At 35.1% G+C, this 22,806-nt stretch overlaps 1 protein-coding gene across 30 annotated transcripts in view; it reads right to left on the bottom strand.

Annotated features, from left to right (window-relative positions):
- ARB2A (ARB2 cotranscriptional regulator A) overlaps nucleotides 1-22,806 on the bottom strand; it is a 478,053-nt gene that overhangs the window by 441,882 nt on the left and 13,365 nt on the right. For 19 of the 30 annotated variants that reach the window (XM_072606132.1, XM_072606145.1, XM_072606150.1 and 16 more), the window contains one exon: nucleotides 10,018-10,141. The exons of the other annotated variants lie outside the window; for them this stretch is intronic. In XM_072606132.1, the coding sequence (XP_072462233.1) occupies nucleotides 10,018-10,123 (106 nt within the window). In that variant the 5' untranslated portion in view covers nucleotides 10,124-10,141. The remainder of the gene's footprint in view (nucleotides 1-10,017; nucleotides 10,142-22,806) is intronic. 30 annotated transcript variants of the gene reach the window in all.

Genomic DNA, 22,806 nt, shown 5'->3' with positions numbered 1-22,806 from the left:
TCTCACAAGGCTATACAGAGGAAAATGTAACAAAGTAAAGCATTTGAGGGAAAACAATATAAGATAAAAATATCTAATCAATAATTTCACTTTGGCCTTTGTATCCCTAGAGAACTTATGATTAAAAAGTTCCTGGAACATGGTAGGAGCTTAATAAATATTTGCTGTGAAGATGGAGGAGAAAAGCCAGGGAGTTGCCTGAGCTCCCCCTAGTTTCCCTCAGAAACAACTATAAATCAAGCCTCTAAACAGATTCTGGAGCAAGAGAACCTATAAAAAGACAGAGTGAAACAATTTTCCAGCTTAAAATAACTTAAAAGGACTTCAGGAAAGGTCTATTCCACTTGGGTAAAGGGGGAATGGAAGCAAAGCCAATCACAGACAGTATCTGGGCAAGCCAGAAGGAGACTCTTAGCCACCGCACAAATCAGCAACCAAGACTGCTCTGTCCTAGCACAGCATATCAGCTGTGAGACTTCCAGGCCCAGCACAGAAGGCAAACTGCCAGCCCTGGACCCCTAGCACAACAGATATGACTAAGCTGGACCTCCTCAGATCAGTGGGTAAGTCACCAGAGCCTAAGGCCCCAGAACAGAAAGCCAGTGACCATGCCACTTGGAACAGTGCTCCCCTGTACCTCAGAAGCAGAACTTAACTTTAAAAGTCACAAAATATAACACTATTAATTCACTGATGTTGGAATTGTGAACTGATCCAACCATTCTGGAGAGCAATCTGGAACTGTGCCCAAAGGGCTATAAAACTGTGCATACCCTTTGACCCAGCAATACCACTTCTAGGGTTGTATCCCAAAGAGATCATAAAAATGGGAAAAGGATGTACAAAAATATTTATAGGAGCTTTTTAGTGGTGGCCAAGAGCTGGAAATCAAAGGGATGCCCATCAATTGGGGAATGGCTGAACAAGTTGTGGTATAACAATGTAATAGAATATTATTGTGCTATAAGAAATAATGAGCAGGAGGACTTCAGAAAAACCTGGAAAGTGATGCTGAGTGAAGTGAGGAGAACCAGGAAAATACTGTACACTATAACAGCCACTCTATACAATGTTTGACTTTGACAGACTAAGCTCTCTTAGCAATGCAAGGACCAAAAACTCCCAAAGACTCATGATGGAAAATGCCAGCTACATCCAGAGAAAAAAATATGGAGTCTGAATGCAGATCAAAATATACTATTTGCTCTCTTCTTTTATTTAGTTTTATTTTTTCCTTTCTCATAGTTCCTCCCATTCTAATTTTTCTATACAAAATGACTAATGTGAAAATATGTTCAATAAGAATGTATATGTAGAAGTTATACTGGATTGCACACCATCTTGGAGAGGGAGAACAGAGGGAGGCAGAGAAAATTTAAAACTTATGGAAGAGAATGCTGAAAACTAAAAATAAATATTTAACCAAAAAAAGTCACAAAACAGAAAAAAATGAGCAAAATCAGAAAAGATCTCTGACCATAAAAAGCTACTATGATGACATGGAAAATCAAAACACAAACTCAGAAGAGGACAACAGTGTTAAAATGCCTACATACAAAGCCTCAAAGAGGAATATGAATTGGTCTCAAATGTAAAGAATCTTCTTAGAAGAGTTCAAAAGGGGTTTTAAAAATCACAGAAAAGAAGTAGAAGACAAAAAATGAGAATTATGCAAGAGAAAGTCAAGAGCTTAGAAAAGAAGGACAAAAGTTGACAGAAGAAAACAATTCCTTAAAACATACAACTGGCCAAATGGGGGGGGGGAAAATCCAATGAAGAAAACAACTCCTTAAAAAGCAGAATTGCCCAAATGGAAAATGAGGTACAAAAGCTAACTGAAGAAAATAATTCCTTAAAAATTAGGATTAGAAAAGTGGAAGCTAATGACTCTATGAAATATCAAATGTAAAATATCTCATTGCAAAAACAACTGACCTGGGATAGATATAGGAGAAATGATTTACGAAGTATTGGACTATCTGAGAACCTTGACCAAAAAAGAGCCTGGACAGCATCTTTCAAGACATTACCAAGGAAAACTGTCCTGATATCCTAGAATCAGAAGGTAAAATAATAATTGAAAAAATCTACTGATCACCTCCTGAAAGCAATCCTAAAAGGAAAACTCCAAAGAATATTGTAACCAAATTCTAAAATTATCAGATCAAGGAAAAAACATTGCAAATAGCCAGAAAGAAACAATTCAAATATCAAGGAGGTACAGTCAGGAATGCAGGGCTTAGTAGCCTCTACATTAAAAGATAGAAGGGCTTGGAATCTAATATTTTGGAAGGCAAAGGAGCACAGATTACAACCAAGAAGCAAATACCCAGCAAAAGTGAGCATAATCTCTCAAGGGAAAAGATATATATTCAATGTAATAGGGAATTTTCAAACTTTCTTGATGAAAAGACTAGAATTAAACAGAACATTCAATCTGCACATTCAAGATTCAATCAAAGTATAAAAAGGTAAACAGGAAAGAAAACAACATGCTAGTCAATAATATCCAATAATGTTAAATTGCTACATACCTAAATAGGAAGATAATAACTCTTGCTAACTCGTGAGAACTGTATGTCTTATTAGGGCAGTTAGGAGGAGTATACATAGACAAAGAGTGGGGAAAAAAAGGACTGTACTGGGAGAGGAGGAAAGGGGAAGGCAGAATAGGGTAAATTATGAGGCACAAAAGACCTATTACTAGAGGGAAAGAAGGGAGGGAATAAGCACTATTTGAACTTTACTTTCATCAGATTTGGCTCAAAAATTTATCTTCCCTATAAGGAAATAGGAGGGGAAAGGGGAAAGAAAAGGAGGAAGGGGAGCACAATGATAGAAGGGAAGGCAAACTGAGGGAGGGCTGATCAGAAGCAAAACACTGGTGAGGAGGGACAGGATGAAAGAAGACAGAAAAGTATAAAAAGAGGGGAAAATAGGATGGAGAGAAATATATCGTTAGTAATCATAACTATGAATATGAATGGGATGAACTCTCCCATAAAATGTAAGCAGATAGCAGAGTGGACTAAAAATCAGAATCCTACAATATGTTGTTTACAAGAAACACATCTGAAGCTGAGAGACACACACACAGAGTAAAGGTAGAAGCCTGAAGTAGAATATATTATGCTTTAGCTGAGGTAAAAAAAAAAAAAAAAAAAAAAAAAAAAAAAAAAGCTAGGGTAGCAATCCTGATAACAGACAAAGCAAAAGCAAAAATGGATCTAACTTTAAAAGCTAAGGAAGGAAACTACATCTTGCTAAAAGTAATATTAACAAAGACAACAAAGTAATATTAAGACTAAATATATAGGAATCAAGTGGTATAGCATCCAAATTCTTAGAGAAGTTAAGTAAATTACAGGAAGAAATAGAAATCAAACTGTACTAGTGGGGAACTCCAACATCCCCCTCTCAGAGCTAGATAAACCTAAACACAAAATAAACAAGAAAAAAGTCAAGGAAGTGAATAGAATTTTAGAAAAGTTAGATATGATAAACCTCTGGAGAAAACTAAATGGGAATACAAAAGAATATACCTTTTTCTCAATGGTAGATGGCACTACACAAAAAGAGAACACATATCAGGGCACAAAAACCTCACAATCAAATGTAGAAAGGCAGAAATACTAAATGCATTCTTTTCAGATCCTAATGAAATAAAATTTATGTGTAGTAAAGAGCCATGGAAAAATAGATTAAAAAATTAATTTAAATTAAATAATCTAATCCTAAAGAATGAGTGGGTCAAACAAAGAATCATAGAATCAATCAATAATTTCATCAAAGAGAATGACAATAATGAGATGACATATCAAAATTTATGTGATGCAACTAAAATAGCTGTTAAGAGAAATTTTATATCTCTAAATGCTTACATATACAACAGAGAAGAAGATCAATGAATTGGGCATGCAACTAAAACAGAAAAAGAACAAAATAAAAATCCCAAATTAAAATACCAAATTATGAGTTCTAAAAAATCAAGGGAGAGATTAATAAAACAAAGTAATAGCTCTTTTCAGCAATACAATGATCCAAGACAATTCCCAAAGACTCATAACGGAAAATATTATGCACATACAGAAAAAGAACTACAGTCTACATGCAGATTGAAGTATACTGTTTCCATTTTGTTTTCCTTTCTCATGGTTGTTCCCTTTTGTTCAGATTCTTTCACAACATGATTAATGTGGAAATATGTTTAATATGACTGTACATGTATAACCTATATCAGATTATTTGCCATCTTTGGGAGGGGGGAGAAGGGGGAGAAAGAGAGGGAGAAAAAAACTTGGAACACAAAATCTTATAAAAGTGAATGTTGAAAACTATCTTTACATGTAATTGGAAAAAATAAAATACTATTAAGTGGGAAAAATAAAATAAAATTGAAAGTAAAAAATCTATTGAACTAATAAATAAAAGATCTGGTTTTATGAAAAATTCATTAAAAAAGATAAACTTCTGGCTAGTGTGTTTAAAAAAAAGGAAGAAAACCAAATTACCAGTATCAAAAATGAAAAATGTGAATTCACCACCAGTGAAGAGGAAATTAAAGTAATAATTAGGAGCTATTTTGCCCAAATGTATAACAATAAATCTGGCAATCTAAGTGAAATGGATGAATACATGTAAAAATAAAAATTATCCAGACTAACAAAAGAAATAAAATACTTAACCCCATTTCAGAAAAAGAAATTGAACAAGCCATCAATGAATTCCCTAAGAAAAAATTTCCAAGGCCACATGGATTTATAAGTGAATTAAAATGTTTAAACAGTTAAAGAACAATTAATTCCAATATAAACTATTTGGAAAAACAGGCAAAGAAGGAGTCCTACCAAATTCCTCTTACAACACAAATATGGTGCTGATACATACATAAACCAGGAAGAACCAAAACAGAGAAAAAAAATTACAGATCAATTTCCCTAGTGAATATTGATGCAAATGCTTCAGATAAAATATCAGAAAAGAGATCACAACAATTTATCATGAGGATAATACACTACGACCAGGTGGGATTTATGTCTGGAATGTAGGGCTGATTCAATATTAGGAAAACTATCAGCATAACTGACTACATCAATAACAAAATTAACAGAAATCATATGATTATCTCAATAGATGCAGAAAAAGTTTTTGTAAAATACTGTACCCATTCCTATTAAAAACAGTAGAGTACAGGAGTAAATGGAGTTTTCCTTAAAATGATAAGCAGTATTTATCTAGAACTATCACCAATCATTATATGCAAAGGGGATAGGCTAGAAGCTTTCCCAATAAGATCAGGGGTGAAACAAGAATCCACATTATCATCACTATTATTCAATATTGTATTAGAAATGTTAACTTTAGCAATAAGAGAAGAAAAAGAAATTGAAGGAATTAGAATAGGCAATGAGGAAACAAAACTATCAACCTTTGTACATGACATGATGGTATACTTAGAGAATCCTACAGAATCAACTAAAAACTACTTTAAATAATTAACAACTTTAACAAAGTTATAGGATATAAAATCAACCCACATAAATTATCAGCATTTCTATATAACACCAACAGAGTTCTGGAGCACAAGATAGAAATTCCATTTAAAAGAACTATATACAATTTATGTGTAATTTAATAACAAACTGATCTATAATTTTTTCCTCTGTTTTGGCTCTTCCTGGTTTATGTATCAGCACCATATCTGTATCACAAAAGGAATTTGGTAGGACTCCTTCTTTGCCTATTTTTTCCAAAAGTCTATAAAATATATACTGCCATAACCAATCAAACTACCAGAAAGCTATTTTAAAGAGCTAGAAAAATCACAACAAAATTCATCTGGAATAACAAAAGATCAGGAGTATCAAGGGAATTGGTGAAAAAAAAAACCACAAAGGAAGGTGGCCTAGTCATACCAGATCTAAAACTATACCATAAAGTGAAAATTATCAAAATTCTTTGGTACTGGCTAAGAAATAAAGTGGTGGATATGTGGAATAGGCTACATATAAGACACAGAGGTAAATGACTATAGTGATCTACTGTTTGATAAACTCAGAGACTCCAGGTTCTAAGATAAGAACTCACTATTTGACAAAAACGGTGGGAAAACTGGAACACAGTATGGCAGAATATAGGCACAGACCAACATCTCACACTCATATATTAAGATAAGGTCCAAATGGGTACATGATTTACACATAAAGGGTGATGATGCCATAAGAAAATTTGGAGAACAAAGAATAGTTTGCCTCTCAACCCTTTGGAGAAGGGAAGAATTTATGACCAAACAAGAGACAGAGAACACTGTGAAATGCAAAATGGATAATTTCGATTATATTAAATTTAAAAGGTTTTGCACCAAAAAAAAAAAAAAAAGCCAATGCAACCAAGATTAGAAAGCAGAAAGCTGGGAAACAGTTTTTACAGCCAGTGTTTCTGATAAAGGCCTCATTTCTAAAATATATAGCAAACTGAGTCAAATCTATAAGAATCCAAGTCATTCCCCAATTGATAAATGGTTAAAGGATGTAAACAGGCAGTTTTCAGATGAAGAAAGTAAAACTATCTATATATGGAGAAAAATGCTCTAAACAACTTAGGGACTAGAGAAATGAAAATTAAAACAACTCTGAGGTACCACCTCATAGCTAACAGATTAGCTAACAGGACAAAACAGAAAAATAGTAAATGTTGGAGAAGATATGGGAAAATTAGAACACGAATGCATTGTTGGTGGAGTTATAAACTGTTCCCACCATTCTGGAGAGCTATTTGGATTTATGCCCAAAAGGCAACCAAACTGTGCATATTCTTTGATCCAGCAATAGTAATACTGACTCTGTATGCCAAAGAAATCATAAAAAAGGGAAAAGGACTCACACATACAAAAATATTTACAGCAATTCTTTCTGTGGTGGCAAAGAATTGGAAATTGAAGGGATGCCCATCAACTGGGGAATGGCTGAACAAATTGTGGTATATGAATGTAATGGAATACTATTGTTCCATAAGAAATGATGAGCAGGCAGATTTCAGAAAAACCTGGAAGGATTTTTATCAACTGAAGCTGAGTGAAACGAGCACAACCAGGAGAACATTATATACAATAACAGCAATATTGTGGAAGGATCAACTATGATAGACTTAGCTCTTCTCAGGAATATAATTATAAAAATGAATGTTGAAAACTCCTTAAATGTAATTGGGAAAAAAATAAAGTCAGTAGGGTGTAAGAGTAAGCAAGGTGAGATTTTTGTTTTTTTCTTGGGAAGGGATTCAGATGGCTCTGGAGCAGAAGTGAGGCTGGTGCACAGCCCTTCTTCACTCAAAACAAAGTCAAGTACAAATATTGTCATCATTTCTCTGATGGCAAGGTCTTCTTCGGCAACGAAGGACTAACACGATCCTGTGAGTAGATGCAGCTGGCTGAATGCTAGCTGGGTAACTCAGCTCCTCCTCTCCTGTCTGCCTCTCCCTCCCTTTCCTTCTCCTCTCCAAAGGAAGGTAAATTTTGGATGGGCCAAAAGTTTTCCTGGGTTTTGCTGCCTCCTTTCCTCTCCTCTCCCCTCCCTTCCACTCCCTCCCTTCTCCTCCCTGTCCTGTCGCCTGTCCTCTCCCAAAACCTTAAACCTACTACACTCTGAAACTGGGACTCCAAGGGGCCCCTGCCAAGGGCTCCTGGATCCGCCCTCCCTCCCCCCAGCTTTAGAGTGATTATCAATAGTAACTGTTGCTGTTTCCCACCCAGTCTGAAGTCTGTTTTTCTTGGCCTCATTAAAGGGGCCATGCCCTGGCTACTTCTTAAACAGGCCTATTCAATGAATGGGCGTTGCCTCACCTAAGTAAGTACCTGCAGAGACCTTGGCCTAAAGGGCCCAAGGTCTCCCAGGGCATCCTGGGCCATCTCCAGTCATCCTGAGGAATGTCTGGTCACTGGATTCAGATGGCTCTGGAGGAGAAGTGAGGCTGGTGACCTGCCCAGCCCTCCCTCCCTCAGAACAAAGTCAAGTGCAAGTCATGTCATTACTTCTCTGATGGCGTGGTCTTCTTGGGCAGCGAAGGATGAACACAACACCATAGAGATTCCTTCTAGTTTACAATTACAGACAATGCACTATAATGCTCCGGAATTGTTTCCTTATCTAACAATAACAAGAATAGCTACTATTTATATAGTGCTTTCAGATTTATAAAGAACTTCACGTTACCTCAATTGATCCTCACAATAACCTTGAAAGGTATTATCAGCCCCATTTTACAGATGAAGAAACTGAGGCTGAAGGGAAAGAACTAAGCATTCATAACAGCACCTATTGGAAGCTGCTGTTCTAAGCACTTTTTACAAATACTGCCTCAGTGGATTCTCACAACAATCCTGTGAAAAGGAAGTGCTATAATTATCCCCATTTTACAGCTGATGAAACTGAAACACAGAGTTACCCATGGTCATAGAGCCAGTAAGAGTCTGAGGCAGGATCGCAAAGTGGTTTTCCTAACTCCAAGTCTAGCCCTTCCTGTGCTGGGTCATCTAGCTAACTCATCCACAGAATGGGGAAATAACACTTGTACTATCTACCTCATTGTGGTGTTCTGAGAATCAAATGAGATGAGAAATTCAAAGAGCTATGTATTTGGAAAGGATCCTATAGATCAGCTTTAGTATGTATTATGTTGATAACATACAATACTGAAAATCCCAAAAGGCCCAACAAGCTTCAAAAAAACAGTACTTTCAAGAAAGTTTTAGATAGATAGATAGATAGATAGATAGATAGATAGATAGATAGATAGATAGATAGATAGATAAAATATCACAGATCCACAGTGAGATACTCTGGGCTTTTTCCATTTTAGGGTAATCAAGTCCTTCCACAAGAAGCTTTCCATTTCACTGTCAGACAAAGAATACCAGACCAAACTGTCCACTAGTCTGACCCAACAAAAAAATTTAGGAACTTTGGACAAGGAATCAAAAAACCTGGCATTTTAGTCCCAGCAATGTCACTCAGGATAAGTCATTTATCCTCCACAGACTTCAATTTCCTTGTGTATTTGAGGAAAAACAACAACAATGAAAACATCTGCAAGGTAAGTGTCAAAATAGGCGAAGTGTTGAAATAGGCGACCCCTAGGATCCTTTCCAACTCTGAAATGGCCTATCCTATGATTTGTCTGGGACCTATTATACTTTAGGGCATAAATAGAGTAAAAGGATCTCATTAGCTTCCCCACCCATTAAATGAAGAAGCCATACAAGCCCACATTCCCTGAGTCACTAGCCAGAACAGCTTGCAATAATGTTTGAAAGACCCTTTTCCCACCAGAAGGGAGTCTGAATATCAACTAGCCCCAATTCCTCATGAATTTCCCTAGCATACATCAGCACCAGTTCTAAAAGCACAACCTTCATACCAGGTGCAGGCTCCCTGTTCCCTCCCCAGAATGTCTGTTCCTGATAAACTTGCATAAAATACCTATGAAAACTCACCAGGCTATTTGGCAGTCCCTTCCAGGCACTTCTGGATTTGACCTGTTAGACCTTTAGGAGTCACTTCCCTCTGCTGCTTCCTGTAGTCTTATGATTCTCCATCTTCCCACCCCGCCAGCTCTGTCCTTGACTTCACGAGCATCAGCCAACAGTCATGGCAGCTGCCCCTACTTCCAAAGGCATGGCTTAGGGCTAATCAGCCAAGGACAGAAATCTCTAGTCCAGTAGGGGCAGGACATACTCCATTCTCCCAAACAGGAAACTATGTGGCCCATGAGGTCTTCCCTCTGGCAACATGAGTGGCACAGAAAGGAGAGTGCCACCCCCTCCTTGTACTGTGCTGGAGTCACAAACCTCAAATTATACTAAGATGTTAAGAAAATACAAAAAGTACAGACATTTGTATTTTTTTATGGTGAAATTGAAATGAGCCCCCAAAATCATCAAAATGTTTAAATCTATGTTTCCTAAGTCTTTGTAAACACACCTTATATCATTTGGAAAAAATATCAAAAACAAACGTATACCTTTTAGTGCTGTAGTTTTTTCTTTTTCATCTGGACCTCCCTGCTGAAGTTGTGCCATGTTTATCCCAAGTGACAACCAAATTAAAGAAATGATGGAAATGGACATCAATTCTCAGATGAGAGTCTAGAATGAACCAAAGTAATAAATTAGCCAATTTTTAAATGTTCATTTTGTTTTTTTCATGTCATTTTGATGTCAGCTTTTCAGAAATGTTTAAGGATTCTAAACAAAATTTAGAATTTGTTTGCTAAGTAAAACAAATTATAACTTCTAAAATCATAAATAAAATAGAAATTATAAATGTTTACTGTGCTATTTATAAAGTCACAATTAAGTAAGTACATTGACTTCCCCATTTTCTTGACCTATATTAAACCAAACAAGAAGCACTTATTAACCACTTTACTATATGCCAGGCCATTGTGAAAATAAAGACAAAAATGAAACAGTGTTTGCCCTCAAAGAGTTTACTTTCCTTTGGAAGAGAAAACAAATATACATGAAAGTAATATTTTAAATATATATGTATATATGTACATATACACACATAAAAATATAGGTTAATCTGAAGAGGAAGCACTAGAAACTGGGGAGAAGGGCAGGAGAAGGCAGGAAGGCGTGTACGAGGTGGCATTTGATCTGAGCTCTAAAGGAAAGTAAAGATTTCTTTATTTTCCTTTAGAGCTCAGATGAGGAGGAAGCACATTTCAAAAATGGAGAACAGCCTTTTCAAAGTCCCTGAAAATGGAGACAGAGATTAAGTATAAGGAATTTGATCCTCAAAGCAAAAACAAGCCACTGAAGTTTATTGAGAAAAGCATATGAACCACCTATACTAGTGACCTTCAAAACAGAACTGCACACTACTAGTAAAGTTATAGCTGAGGCTAGCTCCCCTAAGCTACTCTCCAATAAAGATGGGAAAAGGATGCTAGCCAAAATAATGACCAATAAAACAAAAAGAAAACACCAGTAGATTACTCCATCCAGTCTAGGACAACAGAAGAGACCATCTCCCTGCACCACTCCCACTCCTACCTCCCTGCAGGTCACTACCCAGGGATGTAACAGGGACAAAAGAGGGGACAGAGAAAAGGAAAGAAGGGCAGTGTTAAGAGAGAGGGGAGTGCTGGGGAAGTAAAACAAACATCAGTTACATGGCAGAGCGGGAATCAAAAGTAGTGAAAGTATAAGAATCAATGATAGAGGTCTGGGCTTCCTTCTAGAGAGGAGAGGCAGATGAATGGGTTTCATACCACTCCAAATATAGATCACTGAATGCTAATTCTACTGATTTTCTTTCCCCACTTTGCTTTTCTTTGTATAGTTCAGGAGTCAGACGTGAAAAAAGTTATATGAAAGTACGATGAAAAAAATACACAATTAACAATTATTTATAACAACGAATGTAAAAGCAGGTAGAAGAACAGATGAGAAAGAAGAATCAATGCTGCTGACAGTGTGTCATGCTTAAAACAAGGAAGACACAGACAGTGAAAATGAAATGGTGAAACAGAATTTATTCTGTCTTAAATGAAACCAAAAAAGCAGGAATGGCAGTCATGAACTCAGAAAAAGCAAACAGAACTTAAAAAGATAAGGAAGGAAACTATATTATGTTTAAAAATATCATCAATAATTAAATAATTGGACTGGACCTCGTATTTCAATAGTATGAGACGATGGTGAGAAAACTCCACCAACGCAGATCATCACCTTCTCTGTAAAGTACATTTTTGAGAGCTGCCTTGAGCACTGATAGGAGGTTAAATGACTTGCCCATTCTGGCTTCAAAAATGACTGTCACCACTAAACTATGATGATTCTCAGAAAACTGAAATGTCTATACTTGATATATATATATATATATATATATATATAGATAGATAGATAGATAGATAGATAGATAGATAGATATAGATAGATATATAGATATATACCAAATGCTACAACATCTAAGTACATAAAGGAAAAGCTAATCAAACTATAGAGAAAAACAGCCAGCAAAATTATAATTGCTAAGGACCTCAATGTGCTCTATTCAGACCCAGAGAAAAGTAACAAAAAGATAAACAAGAAAGAAATGACAGACTTGAACAGCATTTTATAAAAGTCAGATGTAATAGATCTCTGGAGATTACCGAATGGGAATTGAAAGGAGTATAAATGTTTCTCAATTATGCCTCACACCTTTACAAAAATTGACCACACTCTACGCCATTAAAACTTGATGAAAAAATGCAGAAAATGCAGAAATATTAGATATCATTACTTATTACACAATACAATAAAAACTGCATAATAATAGAGCCTCAGAAGAAAAAATTAAAACTTAAATGAAGGCCAATTAATGTAATCCTAAGGAACTGATGGATCAAAGCACAAATCAAAGAAACAACAATTTCATCAAAGAAAATGATAATGAAAAATCATAATTAAAAATAAACTTTTGGAATGGATCTAAAGTAGTTCTTTGGGGAAAAACTTACATTTCTTAACACTTTCATCCAACAAAAGGAACAGACCTAAGTAATTGGTTACATAACTAAAAACAGACAGAAAAGTAACAAACTTTTTTTAAAAAACTAAATAAAAAAACAGAAATTCTGAAAATGAAATCTAGTGGATATCCACACCAATATGGTAAGGCCCCAGGAACAACAACACTGTCAGGTTACATAAGGCAGATTAATTGACCCAGGTTTGAAATGGAACAGGTCAAAGTCAGTAGTAGTATCAGCCCATGAATAGTCCCACACATTCCAGCATTCCATTCCAAGATGGGAAGACATAGTCTTTTTTTAAAAAAGTAATAACAAAAATTAATTTATTCAAATGAGGCTCTGCACTACTACAATCAAAATCTGCTATTTTGGCCAAAAGGGTAAAAAACTATGAACCACAACCACAAGGCTATAAAAAGTACAAGCTTCCCACAAAAAGAAAAAAAGCTATTTATACGTGAAGTAAAAATAGAGAATAATGCAAAGAAATTGGAACCCAAGTAATTACTAGATTCTTATCTCCAATGAAATTATGTAAATATTATCATCAAAAAATGAAAGCAGACTAAATAGTTTTATTATACTAACCCAAGTCATTGCCACCAAGAAAGCAAACTTCAATTCCTATCTGTTGATGACTTAAGTGACCTATCTTTTCAGACTCAGGCCTTTTGTAATGACCAATAAAGTAAATGAAAAATGTTAGTGGATAATAATAGTAAAGTACATAAAGCAGGTTGATATTAACTGTAATCCTAGATATATTTCTAAATTATTTTAATTTATATATTTCAGCTACATGAATAAAAGTAGTACTTATTAAAAAGATAAATGTCCAAGATATCCACAAAATAAGTTTACCCTCACTACATTAGAGGGGTATGAAGTACCCTTACAGAGAGACCTAGAATGTGAAACATCATAAATTTTTGGTCCGGGAAGTAATTCATTTGGAATGGAGGAAACTATAGCCATTCTATAATAATGACCTAACAATAAATATCTGATTCTTTTAACTTCTATACAAACATGTCTACAGAAAACAATGTACACTGAAGATTTTAATTTTTAAAATTCTGTTGGTTTAGATTTTTTTTTTTTACCTATGCCTATGATTTTACTGTTGTGGGAAGTATTTCCATTGACAGAGATCAGGGAGTCCTTGAAACCCCTGGTCTCCCAGATGCCTATTTCAGCTATTCCACACTGCCTCCCATAGAAAAAAGAGAAGAGATTTTATAAGGTAAGTTTCATGAATTCAAGGTAAGTGAGAAGGCCTATGTAGTCTGTTTCATGGGTTGTATGTTATCATTGCAATGGAATCCACAAAATATAGAAAGCAGAAGAAGAAGGCCTCTGGTGCTTAAGTAGACCTTTGCTGGAGAATCTACACAAAGACAGTGACAAAAATCACATGGGAAGTCATAAATAAAGTAGGATTTGTGGCAGGGTACCAAGTACCTTCGCTGACGACATCAAAGATCCAAAATACAGAAGTACATGGTTTCTGTACAGATTTCACTATTAACTGCCTCTCTTACTACAAATCATTTTTTAACAGATATGAAGGAGGATCCCAATAACAACAGTGACTCTAAGTGTCCTGTTGTAACTACTGCAGGGAGAAATTTGCCTATATAAAATCTTACAAATTATAGTTAGATTACTGTATACCTTTTTACTCTCCTCACGCCAGACTAACATTTCTTCTAATAAATAACCCTACAGTTTAGAATTCATATAAATGTAGGATTTCAAAAAATTCTTTTCAGTATTAACCCCCAAATAAGTATATTTCTCAATAAAGGAATATGATATTAAAGCTGATTTCCATAGCAAAAGGAAAATTTCAACCACCAGTACTATTTGGTTTTAGTGTCATGTTACTAATTTTAAATAATGAAATATATTCCCAGGATTAAACAGCAATTATTAATATTTTACTCTAAATTAGACAACACATGCTTAAAGGTACACACATTCAATTCACTCTACTTAAATTTACAAAGGAATAAATCAGGCAGTTTGTAATTATTCTACCTCTAACCTTGGACCTGATAGCAGCCAAGGCAAAGCAGCTCAGCAAGAAGCAAAAGCAATTTGTCTGTTATCCTCTTACTGGTTGTGTTTCATTTGGACCATCTTCAGTTGTTTTCCAGAGCTGTTGCACAGCTGGTGGAGCTAAATCAAGAACATTATAAATTCTCAATTTAGTTTTCCTAATAAAAATTCAGAGTTATAACCTGCATGACCACAGATAAACACTCCTGAAAATGCAGCTAGCAAGCAGTTTGATACATCTGATATATACTAATAACATGCACTTGACATAGTTTATTTGGCATTATCTGATGGAGGTTAGGTTATAGGGAATAAAGGAGCAGAAGGTTTTTACTGATGTGAATTGGGACATAGTTGACATGTTGTATAGTTCATGATAACCACTACTGTTTAAATATAGTTTTGCTAGGAATGGTTACAGTACAAACTAGATTCAAAACGTCTCAGTTTGCAATTTCATTCTGTGAACTACACAAAGCAATTATCATATCTTCTTTCCCTCTATGACTCCAACAGAGAATCTACTATGTATAAATAAAGCTATAAATAACTTGTCGTGTAATCTTGATCCAGTCAGCATTTCAAAACACATAACGATGGAATATTTCTTGGGTGCCCTGTTCACTCAGCATCTTGCCAAAGCACTTGAAAAGTATATAGAATACACATGGGGACTCTAGATTTCTTTTCTAGCAGGTAGAAAATACCTATGATAACTGTGACAAAAATAAATTTATTCTACTTTTCCTGCACCTACATAATTACAATATCGCACCAGAAGAATGTACTCACTTCCAAGAGACCATTATCTTAACATGTTTGCTCCAAAACTTGTACTAGCTCCAGCCCCAGGTCTGAGGACTCAGATCAATACTGGAGTAAGTACAGGAAATCTAACTCAACAATTTATCACTAATCTGAGGGAATCTTAAAGATTGAGCAAAAAGAAGAATAAGTAACTGTCTATTCTTTTTTTTCAGTGATTTGAGAAGCGTCAAAAGGCCCATTTACCTAATAAGAAAAAGTAACTCCAATTCCTGTTCTCATCCTACAATCACTTGGTTCATCCTACCCAAGAGATAAAAAACATGACTGTAGAGAAGTGAGAGCATTGGTGAAGAAAGTATAAGGCAACCAGATCAAACAAAATAGTGTAATATTTGGGTAGAAGGGAAGAAAATCAATATGGAAGGAAATCAGAAAAGAAAAAGTTGTTTCACACAAATTTCACATGTTACAGTTTGCCCTAGGACCAAGCTCAAGTGGCACCCTAAGTATACTCGAACCTTGGCAATGGGAATCACTTACAACACAGATCTAACTAAAGAGTCCTTGAAACCCTTTAGTGGACTGAAATATCTTTGACACTGCTCCAACAGTAGGATCATTGCTCACATAGCCTTTTAATTCTTTCCTTGATACTCAAAAGGACCTGAAATTGCACTGATATATATCCAACAATGCAGGTCACAATCCATCAAAGTCTAGTCATCATGTGCAGCTCTTGTACATGTTTTCCCATAAGATATACCAAAGCTGGTCTCCCCAGTGTGCTGGGGGACCTACCTTGATTTCTTGTTATCACAAGAATATTAGTAGAGTACTACAATAGCACAATTATTCCTTACTCTCACCATGTTACTTATTCATCTTTTTCATATATACATAGATATGTATGTGTATAAACATACATACGTTATTATTTGATGACATATTTTACTCTGATTCTCCTTCAAATTTCACAAAGGACTACTTCAACACTTCACCATGTTCCAAAATTGACCCTGAAGTCCAATTTCTGGCAGGTTCAATCATGTTGGAAAGAATTTGAGTTTGGCCCCAAGAGCTGACTGAGTCAATTACAAAGGCCACCCTAAACACAAAGAAATTCATTACCAGGAGGCTGGTCCACTTGGCAAAGAATCCACTGGTCAAAGCAAATCATTCCTTGATATTATTATACCACCTTTCCTTCTTATTAATAAGTATATATAAAGCATGATACAATGAAGACAAGGCTAGGTACATATTTGACCCCTTTTTGGACCTATTAGTTCTTCACCAAAAAAAAACCCTTGGTTCTATAGCCACAGGTACACTCCTTAACCTTGCTGGCCACCTTATATAAGAATGCTTTGGTCAAAAGTGGTCTAAAATTGGAACCATCAATGGCCCAATATAAACTCCTACCTGTGATTTAAAAATAAGAACAAAACAAACTAAAGTTCTAGTGATATCCTCATAGTTGTCAATCTCAAATCCTAAAGATTATACTCCATGATTAAGAAATACTATAACAATTTGGGAGAGTTTTAAGTATAGAATAACTCACAGACTAAAGGTGTCAACTTTATGACACTTTCAGCCAACTTGGACACCTTTTTAAGAAGTGAGGTTGCTCAAGTTACTGTCAATCAGTTCCAACATCACTTTGTAATTCAACCACCTTAAGAAAGGGAGCCAAGAGTTAAGAAATCTTGAATAAAAAAAAATTCAAGAAGAAACTAATACCATACTACTGTGTCTTAACAGGTTCCAAGTATACTATACTGATCATCCAGTTCAGATTTCAAATTGTTTTTTGGCCAAGTGCTTTGAAACACAGAAACCCCAACAGGGCTCCAATGGAAAAGTATACAATATCTGGAATACAATGCTATTACTGAACCTCAGGGGATAAGCCTCCTCTTGTAACTCTCTCACAGAGCATGAAAAAAAGGAGGCAGAAATGGTAGAGCTAGAGTCAAGAAATTAATTTTTTTTTAATTTAAGTTTTCATGCTTAATATACTAGAAAAAGGAACATGTAATCCAAATAGTTTGTGTGGGTAAAACATAAAACCCATGAAAATCATTGCACAGAGCCTACCTACCACTGTCTTTCAGAGAAGATGATAGCTACTGAATGAATTTAAGAAAGTTATGTAAAAATAATTTTGTGTAAAATACAAAGTCATATTGTGAAATGTCCATGAATTCAGAATTCAGTTATAATTTACCATGACATAGTCTCTTTACAAGATTTCCAAGCAGGGAGTTGGTAGCATTGGCAACATTGAAGTAACATATTTAAAAAGCTACAATTAGTTTTCTCATCCTACTATGCATCCTGCTAGTTCTGTACATTCTGTCAAGTCACTATAAATGATCAAAGATACTACATCTAATGTAAATTTTTCTAATTTTCCTACTGAAATATAAAAGAAAATATAATGTTGAGTTTTTTCCACTTCAAGGTTTTTTGTTAAGTTTTTCACCTCAAAAGCTTTTAAGCATACATGTTCTAAAAGATTAAAAGGGCTTAAAATGCAAAACAGTGTTAACAAGTGGCATTTACGTAGTGCTTTAAAACTTTGAAGAATATTTTACATAGATTGTTTCACTTGAACCCGTTAAAACTCATATGCCGTCATTCGGAAAACTGCTGTTGATCTAACAGATTTTGTGTGTGAATTGTTATAGTGCATATCAAAAAAGATACTATAGCAACTATTTCCAAAATCAAATTAACACTATCTTGAAATTAGGTATAAAGCTTTTTTAAAAAACAAAAATATGACCCTGTCACGTGTGGCTCAAGTCATTTTGTTCTTTGTAAAATATACTGCAAGTGGTCAATGCAAAAAAAAAAAAAAGAAAACTTGTCTTTTAAAACGTGAATTTTCAAGTACAGCGAAGAGAATTAGTTACAGGGGAGCAGAATAAGAAAGATGTAGGTTAATGAATGAACCCTAGGCATTCTTCCATCATGGTTGAATTCATTGTGGTTTGCCCACAAGAGCAGATCATCTTCCAGTCTCTAACTGTAAGACAAAAACTGAGTTTCAAATTTGGAATGGGGGGGGGGGGAAGCTTGCCAATTTTCCCAGACTGTGGTTTAAAAAAAAAAGTAAAATTCTGTAGTAGCAGCCACTGGAGGGAGGGCTTGGTGTTAGAATGAGAATAAAACAAGCTTGAAATATTTTATTTAGTGCTTTGTCTGAACCTAGCATTTTGTTAAACGCATTTCTATTTGTTTAAATGACAAATGCCAAAAATATCACTGTTTTCTGCATGGGAGTTAAACTTCCTTTCTCTGAAAAACAGATGTTGATTCAACTGTCCTTTATTGGTACACAAATTAGCATGAAGGAAATTATAAAGCTGCCTGAACTGTCAAATGACAGTAAGCAGCTTCTGCTCAATCTACATTTAAAGGACTATTGGCATTTAATAAGCTAGGTCATCCTATCAATACTGGGTTCCTTTGAAGTTTTATTCACTAACTTTGCTAATGGTCTTTTCTTACCAGAAAGTCAGCAAACTATCTGAAACCTGTCTATAGCTTCAGTTAAAAGAATATAAAGGATACTTACTGAAATCTGATAAGTATACTTGAAACCAAGAACACATATCTGCAGTGGAGCCATACCAAATAATCAATTCCCAGGGAAATGTGTTTTTGTTTGTTTTGTTTGTTTTTCAAAGTTTCCTTATTGGGTTAGTTTTTCTAAACAATAACAGGACATTGAATTCCGGAAACAACCATCAATTAAGCTTACATTTTTAAAAAAGGAAAAAAGCTTGCTATTCTTGTACTTTTTATGACTTTGTATTTACTTTTAATAGTGCAAGATTTGTAAGACAGGATTTATACCACTTTCTACAACTTATGGTTCACTATATTTGAAAACTCAAATGCGTCTGTTATCTCATTGATGTGGGTATCCTCTCTACGGAACCTTATCCTTGCCTGCTAATCCTGTGAAATTCTTTTCCATGACCTTTACTAAGGTCACTACAGGAAGTCCACCTGTGCTGCCTAGGGTCTTTCTTGCTTTTCCTTGACATTATAAAACAGGACGAGGCCATGATTTCCCAGAAGTCTTGTTCTCATGCTGGCAATGAAAATAACGGCTGTGGCTCCCTTCCACAACATCTCCACCTGCCTGCTGTGTTTCTCCCCAAACATCCATTACAGAAAACAAACTATTGCAGCGATGCTCTCGTCAAACCATTATTAGTCCATGATGTCCTGACCTCTTCTTCAACTTACCTTCCCCTCAGTTCCTTTTTCTGTTTGTTATGATTCCCCCACTAGAAGATAAGCAACTTGAGGCAGAGATTATTGGGTTTTGGCCTTGTATTTATATTCCCAGTGCTTAGCACACATTAAGTGCTTAATAAATGCTTTATCTTTCTATCATCATGAGAATATCAATGGAGCATGACAGTGGCCTAATATTTATTCCTTCCTCTAGGTCACCTGACCAGCCCATCTTCTTTCTTGCTCATACACTTCTTTGTTGACATCCTTCACTTTTCCTTCATGTATACTTCTCCTAATATACTGCAACCTACTCACACCCACCATACATCTTTCTATTGCCCTCTCTAAAATGAAAAGTTCTGGATAAACACTTATTAGGAGAGTTACTTGAGAAAAGCAGATGGATTAGACCATGGGTAAAAAGGGAAGGTCTGTACTGAAAGCAAAAACTATGAGAGTGCTGAGTCTATTCTCAAGATACCTAAAGGACAGGAAAATATCAAAGGTATGGAAACTTTTTTCAGCTTTATTGCAACCCAAAGAAAGGTAACCAAAGGCAACAAAAGGTACCAAAAAAGATAACATTAATAAGCAGTGCCTGCTTACTTTGCCATCTACAGAAAATGTTTATGAAAATAATCTACATATGCATTGAGGGCATCCTTGATAAGATCATTAGAAAATAACAGACATACTTTCACAGGCAATATTCTATAGCAGCACATGCCTTTAGTATCATGAAACTAATGAAAATGTAAAGAATACAAAATCCACTGTATTTGTTTCTCAAGCTTTAAAAAATGCTAAAGAAAGCAAAACAGGCTCTCTATTCAATAAGATCTCCCAAGCACAGATCAAAATCAAATAAAATTCTTTGAAAGGTAAAAATAAAGTTAATTTTGATGACCCTCTGATCATTAATAATGGGTAACGCAAAGAAGAGATCTAGCATCAAGTTCAAGTAAAAGAAAGATTCTCTACATATGATTGAAAGACAAGACACTAAAGGGAGAAAGAGCTGTCTTTGGACCAAAAAGCAAAAAACTGGCCTACTTGTTGTTCCTCACACTCCATCCCAACTCCAGGCATTTTCATTGGCTGTCCCCCAGTCCTAAAAGGCTCCCTCCTCATCTCTACCTCCTGGTTTCCCTGACTTCCTTCAAATTCTACCTTTTAGAGGAAGCCTTTGCCAAGTGCTTGTAATGCTAATGCCTTCCCTCTGTTGATTATCTTAATTATATCCCGTATATAGCTTGTTTGTTCATAGTAGTTTAGATACTGTCTGTCCCATTAGACTGTGATGTCCTTGAAAGCAAGAATTGTTTTTTCCTTTTTTTTTTTTTTTGATAACACTAGCACTTAGCACAGTACCTGGCACATAGTAGGAGCTTAATAATGTTTACTAAGGAGAGTAAAAAGACCTAGTTCCTAATTTCAAATCCTGCCTCTACCACTTAATAGCTTATGTGATCTTAGATAACAGCTTAACTTCTAGAGGTTTCAGTTTCCTCATCTGAAAAATGGAGGAAGGTATAGAAAGGAGAATGGAATAAACTAAAAGGTCCCTTCCAGCTCTAAACCTAAATCTGATGAGATCTTCCAGACTTTCCAATTTGCAGACAGCATTGTATGCTGATTCCTTCAAGCCTCAGAAGACAGCAGAATGAATTCTAAAGAGGTTAGCCTCAATCTACCAATCAAATCATCAAGAAAACTAGAACTGGAAAAAACAGTTAACAGAATTAATTTGGAAGGACAAAAGGCGCCAAGGGAAATAACAAGAGAAAGTATGAGGTAAGAGAGTAGAGCACAACTAGATATCAACTATATTATAAAGCAACTGTCATCCAAACTACTTCATAGTGGTGGGGAAAAAATAAAAACAAAAACAAAAAAAGTAAATCAGAAAGACTAGATAACCAAGAAAGGGAAACAATCAAAACAGCAGTCTAATATGTGATACATAGATTCCTGTGTGATACATAGACTCCCCTTTGACAAGAACTGTTAGGAAAAGTAGAAATCTGTTCAGCAGAAATTTTTTTTTTTTGACCTACATCTTACAACATACACAAGTTCAAAATAGATATGCAACCTCAATATAAGAGAACATGCCCTAAAAAAAATTAGAAGACAACAATTCAGTTCTTTGACCACTATAGCTAGAGACAGAATTCTTAAACAAAAGATAGACATCATAAAAGATAAAACACGTAATTCTGACTATATAAAATTTTAAAAGTTTTACACACAAAAAAAAATCAGTGAAGATAGAATTAGAAAAGGGATAGAAATGATTGTATCATAGGTCTACAATAAAAATTTGATATCATAGTAAATATATATACATGGATCTATACATCTAGAATTGGCACACACATATAACTCCAAGACCATTCCCTAATACATAAGTGACCAAAGGATATAGTTGTCAAAAGAATTACAATCTATAAATAAGTGCATGAAAACATGCTTTAAAATCACTAATAGCAAAAGAAATACAAATTAAAATAGCTATAAAATAGCTAAAAAATACAAATAAAATAGCTATTAAAATAGCTATAAAATAGTTTCATTGTACAGAATACAGAAAAGATTAAAACAATCAATGCTGAAAAGGCTAGGGGAAGTCTAGCACATGATGGTAGAACTGTGAACTGGTTCAAATATTTTGGATATCAGTCTGGAATTATGGAAGAAATGTAACCAAACTTTGACTCTTTAACTCAATAATCCAACTATACATATAGTCCAAAGAAGTCAAAAACAAAACCAAAGATTCAATACATATCAAAATTTTCACAGTATCATATTTGTGGTAATAAAAATCTAGAAACAAAGCAGATTCACATCTTCTGGGAAACAGATGAAAAAACAATAGTATAGGAATGTAACAGAATATCACTTTTAAAGTACTTAGTACGATTTGTGGCATATGGTAGGTGATTAATAAATGCTTGTTCCTTTTCTCCTCCCCCTAATAAGTGATGATAGATAAGAGGAATTCAGAGAAACATAACTATAAAAACTGATGCAGAGTGAAATAAGCAGACCCAAGAGAACACTATCCAACAATATAAAAAGATCTAGTGAACTCCAAATAAAGGAAAAACAATGAAAGGCCCAGACAACAGATAACTATATCTCCCATCCTGCAACAGAGAGGAAGAGTACTACTGTAACAGAATATTACAG

This window comes from Notamacropus eugenii, chromosome 4, assembly GCF_028372415.1.
Source record: "Notamacropus eugenii isolate mMacEug1 chromosome 4, mMacEug1.pri_v2, whole genome shotgun sequence".
Lineage (NCBI taxonomy): Eukaryota > Metazoa > Chordata > Mammalia > Diprotodontia > Macropodidae > Notamacropus > Notamacropus eugenii.
The sequence above is the reverse complement of the archived record's forward strand: the minus strand, read 5'-3'. Positions and strand labels throughout refer to the sequence as shown.